Raw genomic sequence first — 17,762 nt, 5'->3', positions numbered from 1 at the left:
TGCCAGGGGCTTCAATACTTGCTGTAATGGATGAAGAAATAAATCAGCGGTCTACTGAAAAAATTCGTCGCCGGACATTGAGGAACGCATCAGATCCTTTATCTCACTCAAATGCAGAGTAAGGATCCACCATTTTTAGTCCATTGTGTAAAATAATGTAAAGTTAAGAACGAGTCGTATTTGCTTTTTCCTGTTCTACAGCATATTTAAGAGTTTCAAGTTCAACTATTTTGAGTTTCATTTCGTTCCGTTCACGCATTCTCTTTTGCATTTCAATATTATGTAACTGCTCTTCCACATACTTTTTTTCCAGGATGTTACAAAGTCTGTCCAACTTTTCAGTTTGTTTTTTCATTTCCTTACTGTTATCTTCTAGAATTTTACAAATTTTTTCCAAGTTTTGTAAATGAGAATTTTCCTCAACTAAAAGCGCATTTAGATCTTGCTTTGAGGGAGTTCTTGCCCGGGGTCTTTTTACTGCAGGCGTGGGTTTTGCTTTTGTTAGGCTGCCCGACACTTGTCTTATTGGTGTAGATGGCGGAGAACACGATAAGCTTTTATTTCTAAGTCGTTTTTGAATAGGTGTTCGCGAACGGTTTTCTTCCAATGTTGGTGTTCTTGGATCAATTGCCAATGTAGAAACATTTTTAAAAGCAGCTGGAATGCATGATCTTGGTCTATCTTTTTTATTTAAAATCGAAGTGGTCTGCTTTGAAGTTTAGGGTGAAAAATTAAGCTCTTCGTTTTCAGATTCACTTAAAACTAATTGACTTGTTTTTCGAGTTCTTGGAATATGTGTAGATGATGACGAATCAAAGTTTTCTTTTTCAGAACAACTGAGGTCTAATTCACTTACAAAATCCGCAAAGCTTACTGCACCACCAACTCCATCGACACTTTTATACAATCCGCAAATTCTGATTAAACTGTTCTCGTGTTCACTGAAAACATATTGATTGATATCACCACCACCAGTTCCTCGCAAGTCCTTTTTATTATTTTTCATCATGGATTAGAAAAATAATAGATTTTTTGTAAAATAAATTCGAAAAACATGTTCATTCTAAGAGAATTTGGTTAATACAATATTTTCTGTAAAATGTATATGTCTTCTGTTTATTTTTTACGTTAAAATCACTAAACATTTCAATTTCACCCTGCTTTTTGAAAGTGATATCAAAACGCAAAATTTTTGCGTTTTCCGTTTTTTAGAGAAGCTAAAACCGTTTTCGTTTTCACTCTTGAACGATTTTACATTCTGTGACATGCCTGTATATTGTACTTTATATCTGGCAATGCTTGATATACAGTCCAGACACCAACCAAAGTTTTTCTTTATTCACCACTCAGTGTAGTTTTATACCTCAGTTAAGTGTAACCTATTGCCACCAGATGGTGCTAGACAAGATATAAGGTTTGTTCGATAGCAACATAATAAAATTCAAAATTCCCACAGTATTTTAACAGCGTTTACTACCAACTACTTCTTATGTCCGTCAAGATAAATTTAAATTTAATTAGCAAAGACACAAACCAAGGTGATTTTTTCTCCGGTTCACAAAGGGTTAATTAAGAGAGAGAGAGAGAGAGAGAGAGGAAGAGATAGAGAGAGGGAGTAGTAAACCAGAGAAAATTAAAGGTAAACTAAATTATATTAGTTTTCATCAAATTTCATAATTTTCCCTACAAATTTCAAATTTAAAATCAAATCGCTAAATAAAAACCTAATTAAAATTTACGTTGAAAAACTTTGAAACCCTTAACTCTACATTTAAATCGAGAATAAAATATTTAAAAATGAAGCGGTGTCGAGGCTGGGCACAAAGGAAAGATCTCGAGGAGTACTTTCCGAATCTGTGGACCTTATAGTCAAAAAGAATTTCAGAATTAGGAATTTTTTGCATTTTCTGAGGAATTATCGCAAAATTTTAGGGAAATTGCAGATGAAAGTGTTCACAGAACAGAAACTAAAAATGAAGCGGTGTCGAGGCTGGGCACAAATGAAAGGTCTCGAGGAGTACTTTCCGAATCTATGGACCTTATAGTCAAAAAGAATTTCAGACTTAGGAGTTTTTTGCATTTTCTGAAGAATTATCGCTCAATTTTGTGTAAATTGCAGATAAAAGCGTCCACAGAACAGAAGCTAAAAATGAAGCGGTGTAGAGGCTGGGCACAAATGAAAGGTCTCGAGGAGTACTTTCCGAATCTGTGGACCTTATAGTCAAAAAGAATTTCAGACTTAGGAGTTTTTTGCATTTTCTGAAGAATTATCGCTCAATTTTATGAAAATTGCAGATAGAAGCATCCACAGAACAGAAACTAAAAATGAAGCGGTGTCGAGGCTAGGCACAAATGAAAGGTCTCGAGGAGTACTTTCCGAATCTGTGGACCTTATAGTCAAAAAGAATTTCAGACTTTGGAGTTTTTTGCATTTTCTGAAGAATTATCGCTCATTTTTATGAAAATTGCAGATAGAAGCATCCACAGAACAGAAACTAAAAATGAAGCGGTGTCGAGGCTGGGCACAAAGGAAAGATCTCGAGGAGTACTTTCCGAATCTGTGGACCTTATGGTCAAAAAGAATTTCAGACTTACGAATTTTTTGCATTTTCTGAGGAATTATCGCAAAATTTTAGGGAAATTGCAGATGAAAGTGTTCACAGAACAGAAACTAAAAATGAAGCGGTGTCGAGGCTGGGCACAAATGAAAGGTCTCGAGGAGTACTTTCCGAATCTGTGGACCTTATAATCAAAAAGAATTTCAGACTTAGGAGTTTTTTGCATTTTCTGAAGAATTATCGCTCAATTTTATGAAAATTGCAGATAGAAGCATCCACAGAACAGAAACTAAAAATGAAGCGGTGTCGAGGCTGGGCAAAAATGAAAGGTCTCGAGGAGTACTTTCCGAATCTGTGGACCTTATAGTCAAAAAGAATTTCAGACTTAGGAGTTTTTTGCATTTTCTGAAGAATTATCGCTCAATTTTATGAAAATTGCAGATAGAAGCATCCACAGAACAGAAACTAAAAATGAAGCGGTGTCGAGGCTAGGCACAAATGAAAGGTCTCGAGGAGTACTTTCCGAATCTGTGGACCTTATGGTCAAAAAGAATTTCAGACTTAGGAATTTTTTGCATTTTCTGAGGAATTATCGCAAAATTTTAGGGAAATTGCAGATGAAAGTGTTCACAGAACAGAAACTAAAAATGAAGCGGCGTCGAGGCTGGGCACAAATGAAAGGTCTCGAGGAGTACTTTCCGAATCTGTGGACCTTATAGTCAAAAAGAATTTCAGACTTAGGAGTTTTTTGCATTTTCTGAAGAATTATCGCTCAATTTTATGTAAATTGCAGATAAAAGCTTCCACAGAACAGAAGCTAAAAATGAAGCGGTGTAGAGGCTGGGCACAAATGAAAGGTCTCGAGGAGTACTTTCCGAATCTGTGGACCTTATAGTCAAAAAGAATTTCAGACTTAGGAGTTTTTTGCATTTTCTGAAGAATTATCGCTCAATTTTATGAAAATTGCAGATAGAAGCATCCACAGAACAGAAACTAAAAATGAAGCGGTGTCGAGGCTAGGCACAAATGAAAGGTCTCGAGGAGTTCTTTCCGAATCTGTGGACCTTATAGTCAAAAAGAATTTCAGACTTAGGAGTTTTTTGCATTTTCTGAAGAATTATCGCTCATTTTTATGAAAATTGCAGATAGAAGCATCCACAGAACAGAAACTAAAAATGAAGCGGTGTCGAGGCTAGGCACAAATGAAAGGTCTCGAGGAGTTCTTTCCGAATCTGTGGACCTTATAGTCAAAAAGAATTTCAGACTTAGGAATTTTTTGCATTTTCTTAAGAATTATCGCTCAATTTTATGGAAATTGCAGATAAAAGCGTCCACAGAACAGAAACTAAAAATGAAGCGGTGTCGAGGCTGGGCACAAATGAAAGGTCTCGAGGAGTACTTTCCGAATCTGTGGAGCTTATAGTCAAAAAGAATTTCAGACTTAGGAATTTTTTGCATTTTCTTAAGAATTATCGCTCAATTTTATGAAAATTGCAGATAGAAGCATCCACAGAACAGAAACTAAAAATGAAGCGGTGTCGAGGCTGGGCACAAATGAAAGGTCTCGAGGAGTACTTTCCGAATCTGTGGACCTTATAGTCAAAAAGAATTTCAGAATTAGGAATTTTTTGCATTTTCTGAAGAATTATCGCTCAATTTTATGGAAATTGCAGATAGAAGCATCCACAGAACAGAAACTAAAAATGAAGCGGTGTCGAGGCTGGGCACAAATGAAAGGTCTCGAGGAGTACTTTCCGAATCTGTGGACCTTATAGTCAAAAAGAATTTCAGACTTAGGAGTTTTTTGCATTTTCTCAAGAATTATCGCTCAATTTTATGGAAATTGCAGATAAAAGCGTCCACAGAACAGAAGCTAAAAATGAAGCGGTGTCGAGGCTAAGCACAAATGAAAGGTCTCGAGGAGTACTTTCCGAATCTGTGGACCTTATAGTCAAAAAGAATTTCAGACTTAGGAGTTTTTTGCATTTTCTGAAGAATTATCGCTCAATTTTATGAAAATTGCAGATAGAAGCATCCACAGAACAGAAACTAAAAATGAAGCGGTGTCGAGGCTGGGCACAAATGAAAGGTCTCGAGGAGTACTTTCCGAATCTGTGGACCTTATAGTCAAAAAGAATTTCAGACTAAGGAGTTTTTTGCATTTTCTGAAGAATTATCGCTCAATTTTATGAAAATTGCAGATAGAAGCATCCACAGAACAGAAACTAAAAATGAAGCGGTGTCGAGGCTAGGCACAAATGAAAGGTCTCGAGGAGTACTTTCCGAATCTGTGGACCTTATAGTCAAAAAGAATTTCAGACTTAGGAATTTTTTGCATTTTCTGAGGAATTATCGCAAAATTTTAGGGAAATTGCAGATGAAAGTGTTCACAGAACAGAAACTAAAAATGAAGCGGTGTCGAGGCTGGGCACAAATGAAAGGTCTCGAGGAGTACTTTCCGAATCTGTGGACCTTATAGTCAAAAAGAATTTCAGACTTAGGAATTTTTTGCATTTTCTGAAGAATTATCGCTCAATTTTATGTAAATTGCAGATAAAAGCGTCCACAGAACAGAAGCTAAAAATGAAGCGGTGTAGAGGCTGGGCACAAATGAAAGGTCTCGAGGAGTACTTTCCGAATCTGTGGACCTTATAGTCAAAAAGAATTTCAGACTTAGGAGTTTTTTGCATTTTCTGAAGAATTATCGCTCAATTTTATGAAAATTGCAGATAGAAGCATCCACAGAACAGAAACTAAAAATGAAGCGGTGTCGAGGCTAGGCACAAATGAAAGGTCTCGAGGAGTACTTTCCGAATCTGTGGACCTTATAGTCAAAAAGAATTTCAGACTTAGGAGTTTTTTGCATTTTCTGAAGAATTATCGCTCATTTTTATGAAAATTGCAGATAGAAGCATCCACAGAACAGAAACTAAAAATGAAGCGGTGTCGAGGCTGGGCACAAATGAAAGGTCTCGAGGAGTACTTTCCGAATCTGTGGACCTTATAGTCAAAAAGAATTTCAGACTTAGGAATTTTTTGCATTTTCTGAAGAATTATCGCTCATTTTTATGAAAATTGCAGATAGAAGCATGCACAGAACAGAAACTAAAAATGAAGCGGTGTCGAGGCTGGGCACAAATTTAGAAATTAATTAAAAATTTGTTGCAATTATTTTTGTATTTTCTGTATTTATAATTTGAATTTACTTATTATTATTTTTTTGTATTTTAAAATCTTTTATCTAATTTATTTATTTTTTTTTAATACGTTAATTTTCAAAAATAAAAAAGTAATTTTTGTCCTGTAACAAGGTATGAATTTGAAAATAAAAATTAATTATTTGAAATAAAAAAATAGTGCTTTCGCGTTTTTCCTACAACCTACTACTTGTTGGTGTAAAATTAACTTAGTGCAGAATAAGCATAAACGAAATAATGGCCCTTGTGTACAAAAATATATGTTTTCCAACACCGGATTGCACTCTTCTGGCGCAGCATTATCTTAAAACAAAAAAAAATTCCTAAAAAAAAAGAAGTAGTAACGTTCGCATTTTGGGAGCGCGCAGTTAGTTCTTTGTCTTCTCACAAACACTTTACGCAGGATCGTGCTTCTCTTTCTCACTCTCTCTCTCCCTCTGCACGACTCTGCCGTACATGAAGAACATTTGTTAAATTTTTCGGTTTTTTGTAAAAGCTTTTAGAGCTTTCCTCAGTGAGAGCAAATGTAAAGCTAAAATCAATTCTAACAAATTCAATTCGAAAAATAGTGAGAGCATTGCTTGGAGTTAAAATTGAACCGAAGGTAATATACATGCACTGACAAAAAATTGTTGAATTCATATTATAAATACAGAAAATACAAAAATAATTGCAACAAATTTTTAATTAATTTCTAAATTTGTGCCCAGCCTCGACACCGCTTCATTTTTAGTTTCCGTTCTGTGGATGCTTTTATCTGCAATTTCCATAAAATTGAGCGATAATTCTTCAGAAAATGCAAAAAATTCCTAAGTCTGAAATTCTTTTTGACTATAAGGTCCACAGATTCGGAAAGTACTCCTCGAGACCTTTCGTTTGTGCCCAGCCTCGACACCGCTTCATTTTTAGTTTCTGTTCTGTGAACCCTTTCATCTGCAATTTCCATAAAATTGAGCGATAATTCTTCAGAAAATGCAAAAAATTCCTAAGTCTGAAATTCTTTTTGACTATAAGGTCCACAGATTCGGAAAGTACTCCTCGAGAACTTTCATTTGTGCCCAGCCTTGACACCGCTTCATTTTTAGTTTCTGTTCTGTGGATGCTTCTATCTGCAATTTCCATAAAATTGAGCGATAATTCTTCAGAAAATGCAAAAAACTCCTAAGTCTGAAATTCTTTTTGACTATAAGGTCCACAGATTCGGAAAGTACTCCTCAGGACCTTCCATTTGTGCCCAGCCTCGACACCGCTTCATTTTTAGTTTCTGTACTGTGAACCCTTTCATCTGCAATTTCCCTAAAATTGAGCGATAATTCTTCAGAAAATGCAAAAAATTCCTAAGTCTGAAATTCTTTTTGACTATAAGGTCCACAGATTCGGAAAGTACTCCTCGAGAACTTTCATTTGTGCCCAGCCTTGACACCGCTTCATTTTTAGTTTCTGTTCTGTGGATGCTTTTATCTGCAATTTCCATAAAATTGAGCGATAATTCTTCAGAAAATACAAAAAACTCCTAAGTCTGAAATTCTTTTTGACTATAAGGTCCACAGATTCGGAAAGTACTCCTCAGGACCTTCCATTTGTGCCCAGCCTCGACACCGCTTCATTTTTAGTTTCTGTACTGTGAACCCTTTCATCTGCAATTTCCCTAAAATTGAGCGATAATTCTTCAGAAAATGCAAAAAATTCCTAAGTCTGAAATTCTTTTTGACTATAAGGTCCACAGATTCGGAAAGTACTCCTCGAGAACTTTCATTTGTGCCCAGCCTTGACACCGCTTCATTTTTAGTTTCTGTTCTGTGGATGCTTCTATCTGCAATTTCCATAAAATTGAGCGATAATTCTTCAGAAAATGCAAAAAACTCCTAAGTCTGAAATTCTTTTTGACTATAAGGTCCACAGATTCGGAAAGTACTCCTCAGGACCTTCCATTTGTGCCCAGCCTCGACACCGCTTCATTTTTAGTTTCTGTTCTGTGGACGCTTTTATCTGCAATTTCCATAAAATTGAGCGATAATTCTTAAGAAAATGCAAAAAATTCCTAAGTCTGAAATTCTTTTTGACTATAAGGTCCACAGATTCGGAAAGTACTCCTCGAGACCTTTCGTTTGTGTCTAGCCTCGACACCGCTTCATTTTTAGTTTCTGTTCTGTGGATGCTTTTATCTGCAATTTCCATAAAATTGAGCGATAATTCTTCAGAAAATACAAAAAACTCCTAAGTCTGAAATTCTTTTTGACTATAAGGTCCACAGATTCGGAAAGTACTCCTCAGGACCTTCCATTTGTGCCCAGCCTCGACACCGCTTCATTTTTAGTTTCTGTACTGTGAACCCTTTCATCTGCAATTTCCCTAAAATTGAGCGATAATTCTTCAGAAAATGCAAAAAATTCCTAAGTCTGAAATTCTTTTTGACTATAAGGTCCACAGATTCGGAAAGTACTCCTCGAGAACTTTCATTTGTGCCCAGCTTTGACACCGCTTCATTTTTAGTTTCTGTTCTGTGGATGCTTCTATCTGCAATTTCCATAAAATTGAGCGATAATTCTTCAGAAAATGCAAAAAACTCCTAAGTCTGAAATTCTTTTTGACTATAAGGTCCACAGATTCGGAAAGTACTCCTCAGGACCTTCCATTTGTGCCCAGCCTCGACACCGCTTCATTTTTAGTTTCTGTTCTGTGGACGCTTTTATCTGCAATTTCCATAAAATTGAGCGATAATTCTTAAGAAAATGCAAAAAATTCCTAAGTCTGAAATTCTTTTTGACTATAAGGTCCACAGATTCGGAAAGTACTCCTCGAGACCTTTCGTTTGTGTCTAGCCTCGACACCGCTTCATTTTTAGTTTCTGTTCTGTGGATGCTTCTATCTGCAATTTTCATAAAATTGAGCGATAATTCTTCAGAAAATGCAAAAAATTCCTAAGTCTGAAATTCTTTTTGACTATAAGGTCCACAGATTCGGAAAGTACTCCTCGAGACCTTTCATTTGTGCCTAGCCTCGACACCGCTTCATTTTTAAATATTTTATTCTCGATTTAAATGTAGAGTTAAGGGTTTCAAAGTTTTTCAACGTAAATTTTAATTAGGTTTTTATTTAGCGATTTGATTTTAAATTTGAAATTTGTAGGGAAAATTATGAAATTTGATGAAAACTAATATAATTTAGTTTACCTTTAATTTTCTCTGGTTTACTACTCCCTCTCTCTATCTCTTCCTCTCTCTCTTTCTCTCTCTCTCTCTTTATTAACCCTTTGTGAACCGGAGAAAAAATCACCTTGGTTTGTGTCTTTGCTAATTAAATTTAAATTTATCTTGACGGACATCTACTTCTTAAGGTTATTATATATTAAGTTTGTCATTCCATTTGTAACACCTCGAAATATACATTTTAGACCCTACAAAGTATATACAGGGTTGCCCATATTCGATGGAACCATCTGGCAACGCCATAACTTTTGACAGAGATGTCACATCGCTTAATGACATACCGCGTTTGAAGCTTCAGTCCAAGCAGATTTGTACCATGAACCAATACACGTCACGCGAAATATTTGAAATTTACATTCAACAGAAGAAGTCAATTGTGAAAACTTTTAAAACATTAAAAAATGTGAGAAGTGCGCCTTCTAAGAACACCATTGAGCGTTTATACGAAAAATTTTCCACTGGTAAGGCTCTTTCTAATCCGAAGAGGCCATATAAAAGTCGACCAAGGCGATCGGCCGAGAATATCGGTGCCGTACGAGCCAGTGTTGAGAGGTCCCCAAGAACATCCCAAAAACGCCGTTCTCAGCAGTTGGGCATGGCTCGGTCCACTTTACAACGGATTATTCTCATTGATTTGCATTCGTTCCCGTACAAAATTCAATTGACGCAAAGAATGTTGCCTGCGGACAGGCCTCGTCGATTGGATTGGGCCCAAAGGTCCGTCGAATATGGGTAACCCTGTATATTCTTAATCAGCATAAAATTCTATGTCGATTTAGCTATGTCCGTCCGTTTGTCCCTCTATCCGTCCGTGGAAATCCCTCTAGCTTCCGAACGAAATGAAAATGGGCCATGTAGGTCCACGTCTTCGTATAGACCGCATATAACGGTACCTCCGGATATTCGGTATTTTGATGATTTTAGCTACATTATTAACCTGAATTGTTTCAAATTTGTTATTTGAAGCTCGTAATTGATACTACGGCCTATGATAGAATATTGTATGTGCAGGTCCACGTCTTCGTATAGCCCCCATATAACTTTACCTACCAATATTCGGTATTTTGATGATTTTAGCTACATTATTCACCGGAAATGGTTTAAATTTGGTATTTGAATTTCGTAATGGATTGTACAGCCTAAGACAGATTATTGTATATGCAGGTCCACGCCTTCGTTTAGCCTCCATACAACAGCACCTCCCGATATTCGGTATTTTGATGTTTTTAGCTATATTATTCACCGGACTTGTTTCAGGTTTGGTATTTGAAGTTTGTAATATATTGTACAGCCTGAGACAGAATATTGTATGTGCAGTGTTGCCCTTTCATTCAGTTTTCGCGGTTTTCAATTATTTATTCAAAATAAATGCAACAAGTTGTTTGATATTTTATTGTTTCGATACTAATTCTGACATTACAAGCCAAACAGGTAGATCTCAATACTTGCAATTTTTTCAAAGTTGACCTACCTTCTCTTCGTTGTACCATGTTTTTATGAGTTTAGCTACAAGTTTCGCATTTGAATATTGTAATGGCTTTTGACAAAAGTTGCCTATGCAGTTCCACGTCGTCGGTATTTTTAATATTTTATTAGAATTTTTAACGGATTTTTTTCTTTTTTTTTTTGTAAATTGCTAAATTTGTTCCGATTGGTGTAGGGTATTCAAAGTTCGGCTCGAATTTACTGCTTTTTAACTTGTTTAGGTTTGTTTATAAAAAACAGTTTGTGAGCCTTGGTTGGTCTCTTTGAATGAAAACCGTTTCAGGACCAGGTTGGTCGATCACTGACTCAGACTATAGATATTTATATTATTTCTGAACAGTTTTCATCTATTGAATGTCTGGGAAATGGTTTCACAGGACATTTTTGGCTAAGTCAGAGTCGGAGTATACCTAGTCCATCTGACCGCCCGTCTATCCGTCTGGACAGCTCTGGGGTACATCATAACCCCCAAAGGGGAACTATATCTGATTTGGTCCAAACTGGGTAAATTGTAATATTTCTAGCAAAAGTATATTAAGCCTCGGAATGGCTATGTCGTTGGACATCATAAAAAAACCCCTTTTGGACGAGATTAACTAGCGAGATGTCAAACCTCTCTATTCATCGACATACAGTATAACAGATAAAAACTAATTTAATCAATTTTTAATACATGAAAGACATATCTCTGTGAAATTATTGTTGGTCAAGAAGTAGTACCGCCTATGCTGTTGAACCCACATAGAAAATTTAAGAAAATATGAATACAGGGTGAGATGAAAAGCTGCAACCAACTTCAGACTGCTGTCATTACTAAGCCACTCGTCCGACATTCCATTATTCCAGTGACAGCTTATTATATTATTTAAAAGATTACAAAAGCATTTTGGTGAGAATTTTTCAGAAAAAAAGTTATTCGTGATGAAATTCAAGCGTGATAGTGGGATTTTTATATATTTGTCTGGAAAACCACAAATTGCTATCGTTAGAGCACTCCAGTATTTAAATGTGAATAAATCATTTGTGTCTCTTACTATCGCTCGTTACCGTGATACTGGTAGCGTAGCCCGAAGTGGACGGAAGAAAACAGCAACATCAGCAGAAATGGTTCGAAAAATGGCTCGTGAGCTGAACATATCGCAATTCGGGCAGCGTGTGACGGTTTCATCTGTCCTAGACTGTAGTACCCAGTAGTGTCTTCAAATACGAAATTTGAAACAATTCCGGTTGCTAAAATCGTCAAAACAACGAATATGGGGAGGTAGGGTTATAGGAAAGGTATTTCTTAATGGGAACAAATTTTACCTAAAATTGTTACTAAAACAGCCAAAAAACCATAAGTTTGTCGGTAGAGTTATATGGGTGCTATACGAAAACATCCACCTATATAGCCCATTTTCCATACCAAAAGTCCTGGAAAACTAACACACATCTGAGTAAAATTTTATCAACCCACTTTGTTTCGTTCGGAAGCTAGAACCATTTCCATAGACCGATATTTCCCCCGTCGCGGTATTCACCTTACTATGGGAGACCCATCTAGCGGTCGGTTTCATTATTAAATAACTGTTCTCATTTCTATACGGTGTATTTCACCTTAGCTATTCAATACTCACCCCATCTCATTTCGTTTTTTTCCCATCCCATAGAAACACTCAAAGCAAGAATACAGTTCCACCACTGTGGAGAGTACAACATCGCCATCTAGTAACTATAGTGAAGAACCATCACTCAAGCAGGCAACTCTCCACGGGCAACCACAACAGTTGTTGGTAAAGACACAAACCAGTCAACAACAACCGCCTCCCTTAACAATGGCTGCAGAACCAAAATCGCAAACTATGACTGCTGCCAGCACTGCTTCGCAAGATGATGACGACGACGACGAGGAAGATGATGAATATGTAAGTACTTCGTCTGTATTTAATAATTGAAGTAATTAATGTGCAATTTTACTTTTTCTTTCAAGGATCAATCCGAAAGACGTGTTGGCTTTCAAGTTGAACATGATGATGAAGAAGATTTCCGCAACAGACCACCGAAACTACATAGACGGTAATAAAATTAAAAAAAAAAAATATATTTTTAATTGTGGCGAATTTTATTGATATTTTCATTTTGATTTTTTGTTTTCATAGGGACACCCCTCATCATCTGAAAAATAAACGCGTCCAACATGGCATCAGCAACAAAAAAGATCATGAAATCCTAACCAATGCTCTGCAACAGGAAAAGAAAGTACAACAGTTGCCCACTGTTGTACAATCGCCCATTGCTGAGAATCCCTCAGAAATAGAACCAGAATCCCAAGGGAACAATCTCCCAGCTCCCTTTGATGCATCGCTGTCGCCCATTGCCGTTAAACCGCAAGCAGCAGAAAGCGCCCAAACCACAGGGGCGGCCATCAGTGCTGATGGTGAGTACGCACAACAAAAATTACAACTCAATGCCAATTGAGTTAATTATGGTGATGGGTCATAAACGTGTTATTTTTCTTATTTTTATTTTGCTTTAAAATCACAAACAACAGTATAATTCTTCCCCTCCATCCTGATTTCCTTTCTGCTATCCCCAAATGAATTTTCTATTTTATAAAACAAAGCCATATTTATATTTGAAAGTGAACTACAGAAGGTTCCCTCATCATGACCATTGGAAGTGAAGTATGGTGACGGACAATATTCCTCCTTTTTGTTTTATTTTTAATATTTATTTCTTAATTAGTTAAGCTTATTGTGTTTTTTGTTCAGTTTGTAATTATTTGGTTTTTTTATTTGAAATTTTCTTTATTTTGCTTAAGTTAATGTTTTTTTTATTGTAAGAAGTATTATTATTTGTTTTCTTAGATTATTGGATTATTTTATGTGTTTATCACACCACTTCTTTTGTTATATTTTCTCTTTTAACTTATTATAGTTAATTGTTGTCCACATTCTTATAATTTTTAATAAATAAATGAATACTATTTATTTTACATTTTTGATTGTAATTTTAGATTTCTTTTATTTTTTCAATATAATGGAATTTGAAATACGTTTTCTAACAGAAACCCAAAGACATTTTTTCCATATAAAAATAAATTCCTTTTATTTAACTGTAAGAAGAGTACCTTAGTGATATATGACAGTTTTGTTTTCATAAAAAATGACATAGTTACTGAACATTTTACAGGGATTCAGTTTCTGAGGGTCATTTAAAATGAAGGGTATATTAGTTTTCTTATTTAGTTTGTTACTCGTATTACCGTATTTTTTTTTAATGATAAAACCAGTGAATGAGCGATATGCTATATTTGTGGGTGCTCTCTTTGTTTTGCCCGTAAGTTTTACCTGATAAACTTTACACAATAAAGTACATGTTCTGCAACATAATTTAATTTGGAGTCCCCATGGAATATACCTATATATTTTAGATACGTGTACAATTCCGGTCATGACCGTTTATAAGCCTTTTGGAGTTAAAATGGTTGGATTGACACCTATTTAGTGGAACAAACTCGGAGATGGGCAATATCGCTCCACTCTCTGTTACATTTTCCACAAAAGGTCAAAGATTACAAAGATAATAACTTACCTCATAGAATGAAAAGGTTCAAAAATAAAGAATATCGGACCAATCCTTCTTCCAACTCCCTCACAAACGGTTAAGATTATTATATTTTTAATCCGCTATGATCTAGTGCCCACGACGCTCATAAAATATGAAATGTTCATTCCATTAATTTCTAACTTGGCACATCCCAATATTTCTTACAACACAAGACCGCCATCATTTTTTTTTATTTTTATGGAATGAAAGCAACAAATGTCGGAAATAGCATCAAATTTTAGTTTAGTTTTAGATTTGTTCGAATTGGTCACCTTTGGCACGAATTATGGCCCTCAAAGGGCCAATGAAATTGTCACGCACTGCCCGAATGTTGCTCTGCGGTATTTTGACCCATTTACGGCAAAGCGCTTGCTTGATGTGATCGACACTTTGGTACTTTCTGGTGCCAACCTTGCTTTCCAAAATACTCCAGACACAATGGTCCAACGGATTGGTACCCGGAGATTTTGGCTTCCATTGTGCGCTGGAAATTAAGCGAAGAATCTCATTTTGTAGCCATTCTTGGGTGGCGCGTGCTGAGTACGATGGTGCTGAGTCCTGTTAGAATGTCCAAGGTCTGCGGCCAAAGTGTTTGCGTGCCCAAGGCTTTAATACACCCTCCAGATTATTTTCGCGATAATATTTGGCATTAATTCTGATGCCACGGTCGATTAATACGAGCGGAGAGCGACTATCAGCTGTTATGGCGGCCCACACCATCATCATGGCCGGCGCTTGAGTTCTGGTGGCCAACCGAAGGTGCACATTTTTAGCTGACCTCTTTGGCAAGTAAACACGATCATTTTGTTTGTTTACAAACTGCTGGGCAACGAATGGTTTGTCCAATCGAAGCAACTCTTTAGCTCTTTTGCGTCTATTTTCTTTCTGTTGCGATGTAAATTCTTGCACTTTTTGGAATTTAAAAGACTTTATCCCGAGCTCATTTTTCAATATTTGCCGAATGGAATATTGCGATATGTTCAGCTCACGAGCCATTTTTTTTTTGGCCAATGCAACGCGGTTTTCGATCAAGTCGCTTTTCTACTTTTCGAACCATTTCTGCTGATGTTGCTGTTCTCTTCCGTTCACTTCCTTGACGTCGGGCTACGCTACCAGTATCACGGTAACGAAAGTACGAGACATAAAGGATTTATTCACATTTAAATGCTGGAGTGCTCTAACGATACCCACTTGTGGTTTCCAGCAAAATATAAAGAAGTCACACTATCACGCTTGAATTCCATCGCGAATAATTTTTTTTCTGGAAAATTCTAACCAAAATGCTTTTGTACGCTTTTAAACAATATAATGAGCTGTCACTGGAATAATTTTAACAGCTGTCGGACGAGTGGATTAGAAATGACAGCAGTCTGAAGCTGGTTGCAGTTTTTTCATCTCACCCAGTATATTCTTTAAAAAAATTTCTGTCACAGAAAAAATACCTGAGTCGCTGAAGACTAATATTTTATAGGAAAATACTCAGTCACTGAGTAAAAAATTTACCATTCTTGTATAACGTATAGGAAAAAGACGTAAGTAATTGAAGACTGATTTGTTCTTTGAATAAAAGCGTTCAGTCCATGAAGAAGGATCCCCGACCCCGACTTTTTTTTATAAAAAAATACCTCAGTCAATGAAGACTGATTCTTTTTCTTTTGAAAAAAAATCCGAAGTTTCTGAGAATTGATTTTTTTTCTATACAAAATCCTCTACCGCAGAAGAAGGATTTTAGGAAAATTGGCGCAGTGGACCCATATTTTATAGGTCATATACTCGGCCACATAGTTACAAATTGATTTGTTATTGAAGACGGATAGGAAAAAAATCTTTGAAAAAAGCGCTGAGTAAATGAAGACAATTGAAGAAATGAAATTTCTCGTTTATTGAGAACTAACTTCTTCTAATTTCCAATGTTTTCAACAATCAAATCAATCATTTGTCTTATTTTGATCCATGAAAATTAATATTTCATATTTAATGACAAGACAGTTCAAAACCCATTGACTTATGAACCAAACCAGACCATGGCTGTTGGAACCCCCAAAGAAATAAAAAAACCAACCTCAACAAGTGGAAAAATGTAGAACAAACTACAAAGACATCATTTAACATTTTTTTATCATTTATTACGTTTTATTTTTTCTGTTGTTTTTTATGTCTTGTGTTGTTGCTATTGGGAATAGACCCATTGCTGCAGCTAAAAGAAATTGTACAACAACATCAACAACTGCAAAAGAAAAACTATTGAACACTTGCCATAAAAGTAATTGCCACAAAAACGATGATAATGACGACGGCGATGATGATGATGATAACGACTAAGTGCTCACTCGCTCAACTTTCGTTGCAATGCCCCTTCTTCTTCACACCTGATCATCAAAGTTCAAAGTTGTTGATTTGTAGTTCATAACCTGGCCGATGTGGCGTGTGCACACACATTGCATGCCGCCTAGGCTGGCTGGCTGGTCTGGCTGTTTGCTGCCACTGTTCAAGTAGCGATGATTACCAACCAAGACCTGGATAATATCAAGACAAACATCTCCCTCATCGATAAATGACATATGGTGGCTTTGTTCGTGTGGCGGCATGCTACCAATTGTTATCGATTGTTTGATTTGGAAATTGTGCAAATGTGTGTGTGGGTGGGGGATGGGGGAGGGTGGAGGTTTAGGGAATTATTTCTGTTCTTTGTTCGTGCTTTGTGTTGGCACACAAGAAAAAAGAAGGAGAAGAAGATGAGGAAATCAATAAACAAATACTGTTTGAGTTGATGTTCGCCATGCAACAGTTCCACATGCTTAACATGGTGGCATAATGGGGGAAACGAGTCCCCTTTCCATACCCAACAAATATTTCACAAAAGAAGACATGCTTCCTGACTCATCAGATTACCTACCATCCAATTGGAAATTGCACTACCAAGAATTGTTTGTTGTTATTTTCCGGCATGTAACTCGTTTCAGTTATGTGACAAGAGATATATTTTCCGTCACACTACTTCTGGATGGTTCAATGTTTTTTTATTCTTCGTTTTTACATTTCTGCGCAAATGTTTATTTGTTTATTTTGTATTTCTATGTTTTCATTTCTTTGTTATTCAAAAAAAAAAAAAAAAAAACATAAATATTGGTAAAACACGGAGGGTGTTACCACGGTTTCGGGAATAAAGGTATCACTTAGGACTGATTTTTTATCCCCTCCACCATAGTATGAAGGTTATATTAAGTTTGTCATTCCGTTTGTAACAACTCGAAATATACAATTTAGACCCCAGAGAGTATATATATTCTTGATCAGCATAAAATTCTATGACAGAAAATTGTCTGTGCAGGTCCACGTTTTGCTATACACCATGTAATAGTACCTCCCTATATTCGGTATTTTGAGGATTTTTATGATGAAAGTCCACGTAGTCGTGTAGACGATAATGTAACGGCTACATTCGGTATTTTTTAGATTATAACGGATTTTATTTTTTTGAAAATTGTACAATTCGTTCCAAATGGTGGAGGATATTCCAACGCACACCTTTTTTTATATAAAAAAATTCTCAGCCGCTAAGGACTGATTTTTTCTATAGAAAATCCTCAGTATCTGAGCACTGCTTTTTTTTCTATAGAAAAAATCCTTACTCACTGATGACTGATTTTTTTCTATAGGAAAAATTCCTCAATCACTGAAGACTGATTTTTCTATAAAAAAGGTGTAAGTTCAGCCGGGCCGAA

The 17,762-nt window shown here is 36.2% G+C and overlaps 1 protein-coding gene across 1 annotated transcript in view; it reads left to right on the top strand.

Moving 5' to 3' along the window:
- The window catches only part of LOC101895704 (uncharacterized), a gene marked incomplete in the record, with an annotated part of 445,807 nt that overhangs the window by 160,194 nt on the left and 267,851 nt on the right, over positions 1-17,762 (top strand). The window contains 3 exon segments of the mRNA XM_059128648.1: positions 12,099-12,353; positions 12,419-12,504; positions 12,588-12,865. Coding sequence (XP_058984631.1) covers positions 12,099-12,353; positions 12,419-12,504; positions 12,588-12,865 — 619 coding nt within the window.

This window comes from Musca domestica, unplaced genomic scaffold (assembly GCF_030504385.1).
Source record: "Musca domestica strain aabys unplaced genomic scaffold, Musca_domestica.polishedcontigs.V.1.1 56, whole genome shotgun sequence".
Lineage (NCBI taxonomy): Eukaryota > Metazoa > Arthropoda > Insecta > Diptera > Muscidae > Musca > Musca domestica.
This window is presented reverse-complemented; position numbering and strand designations above follow the sequence as displayed.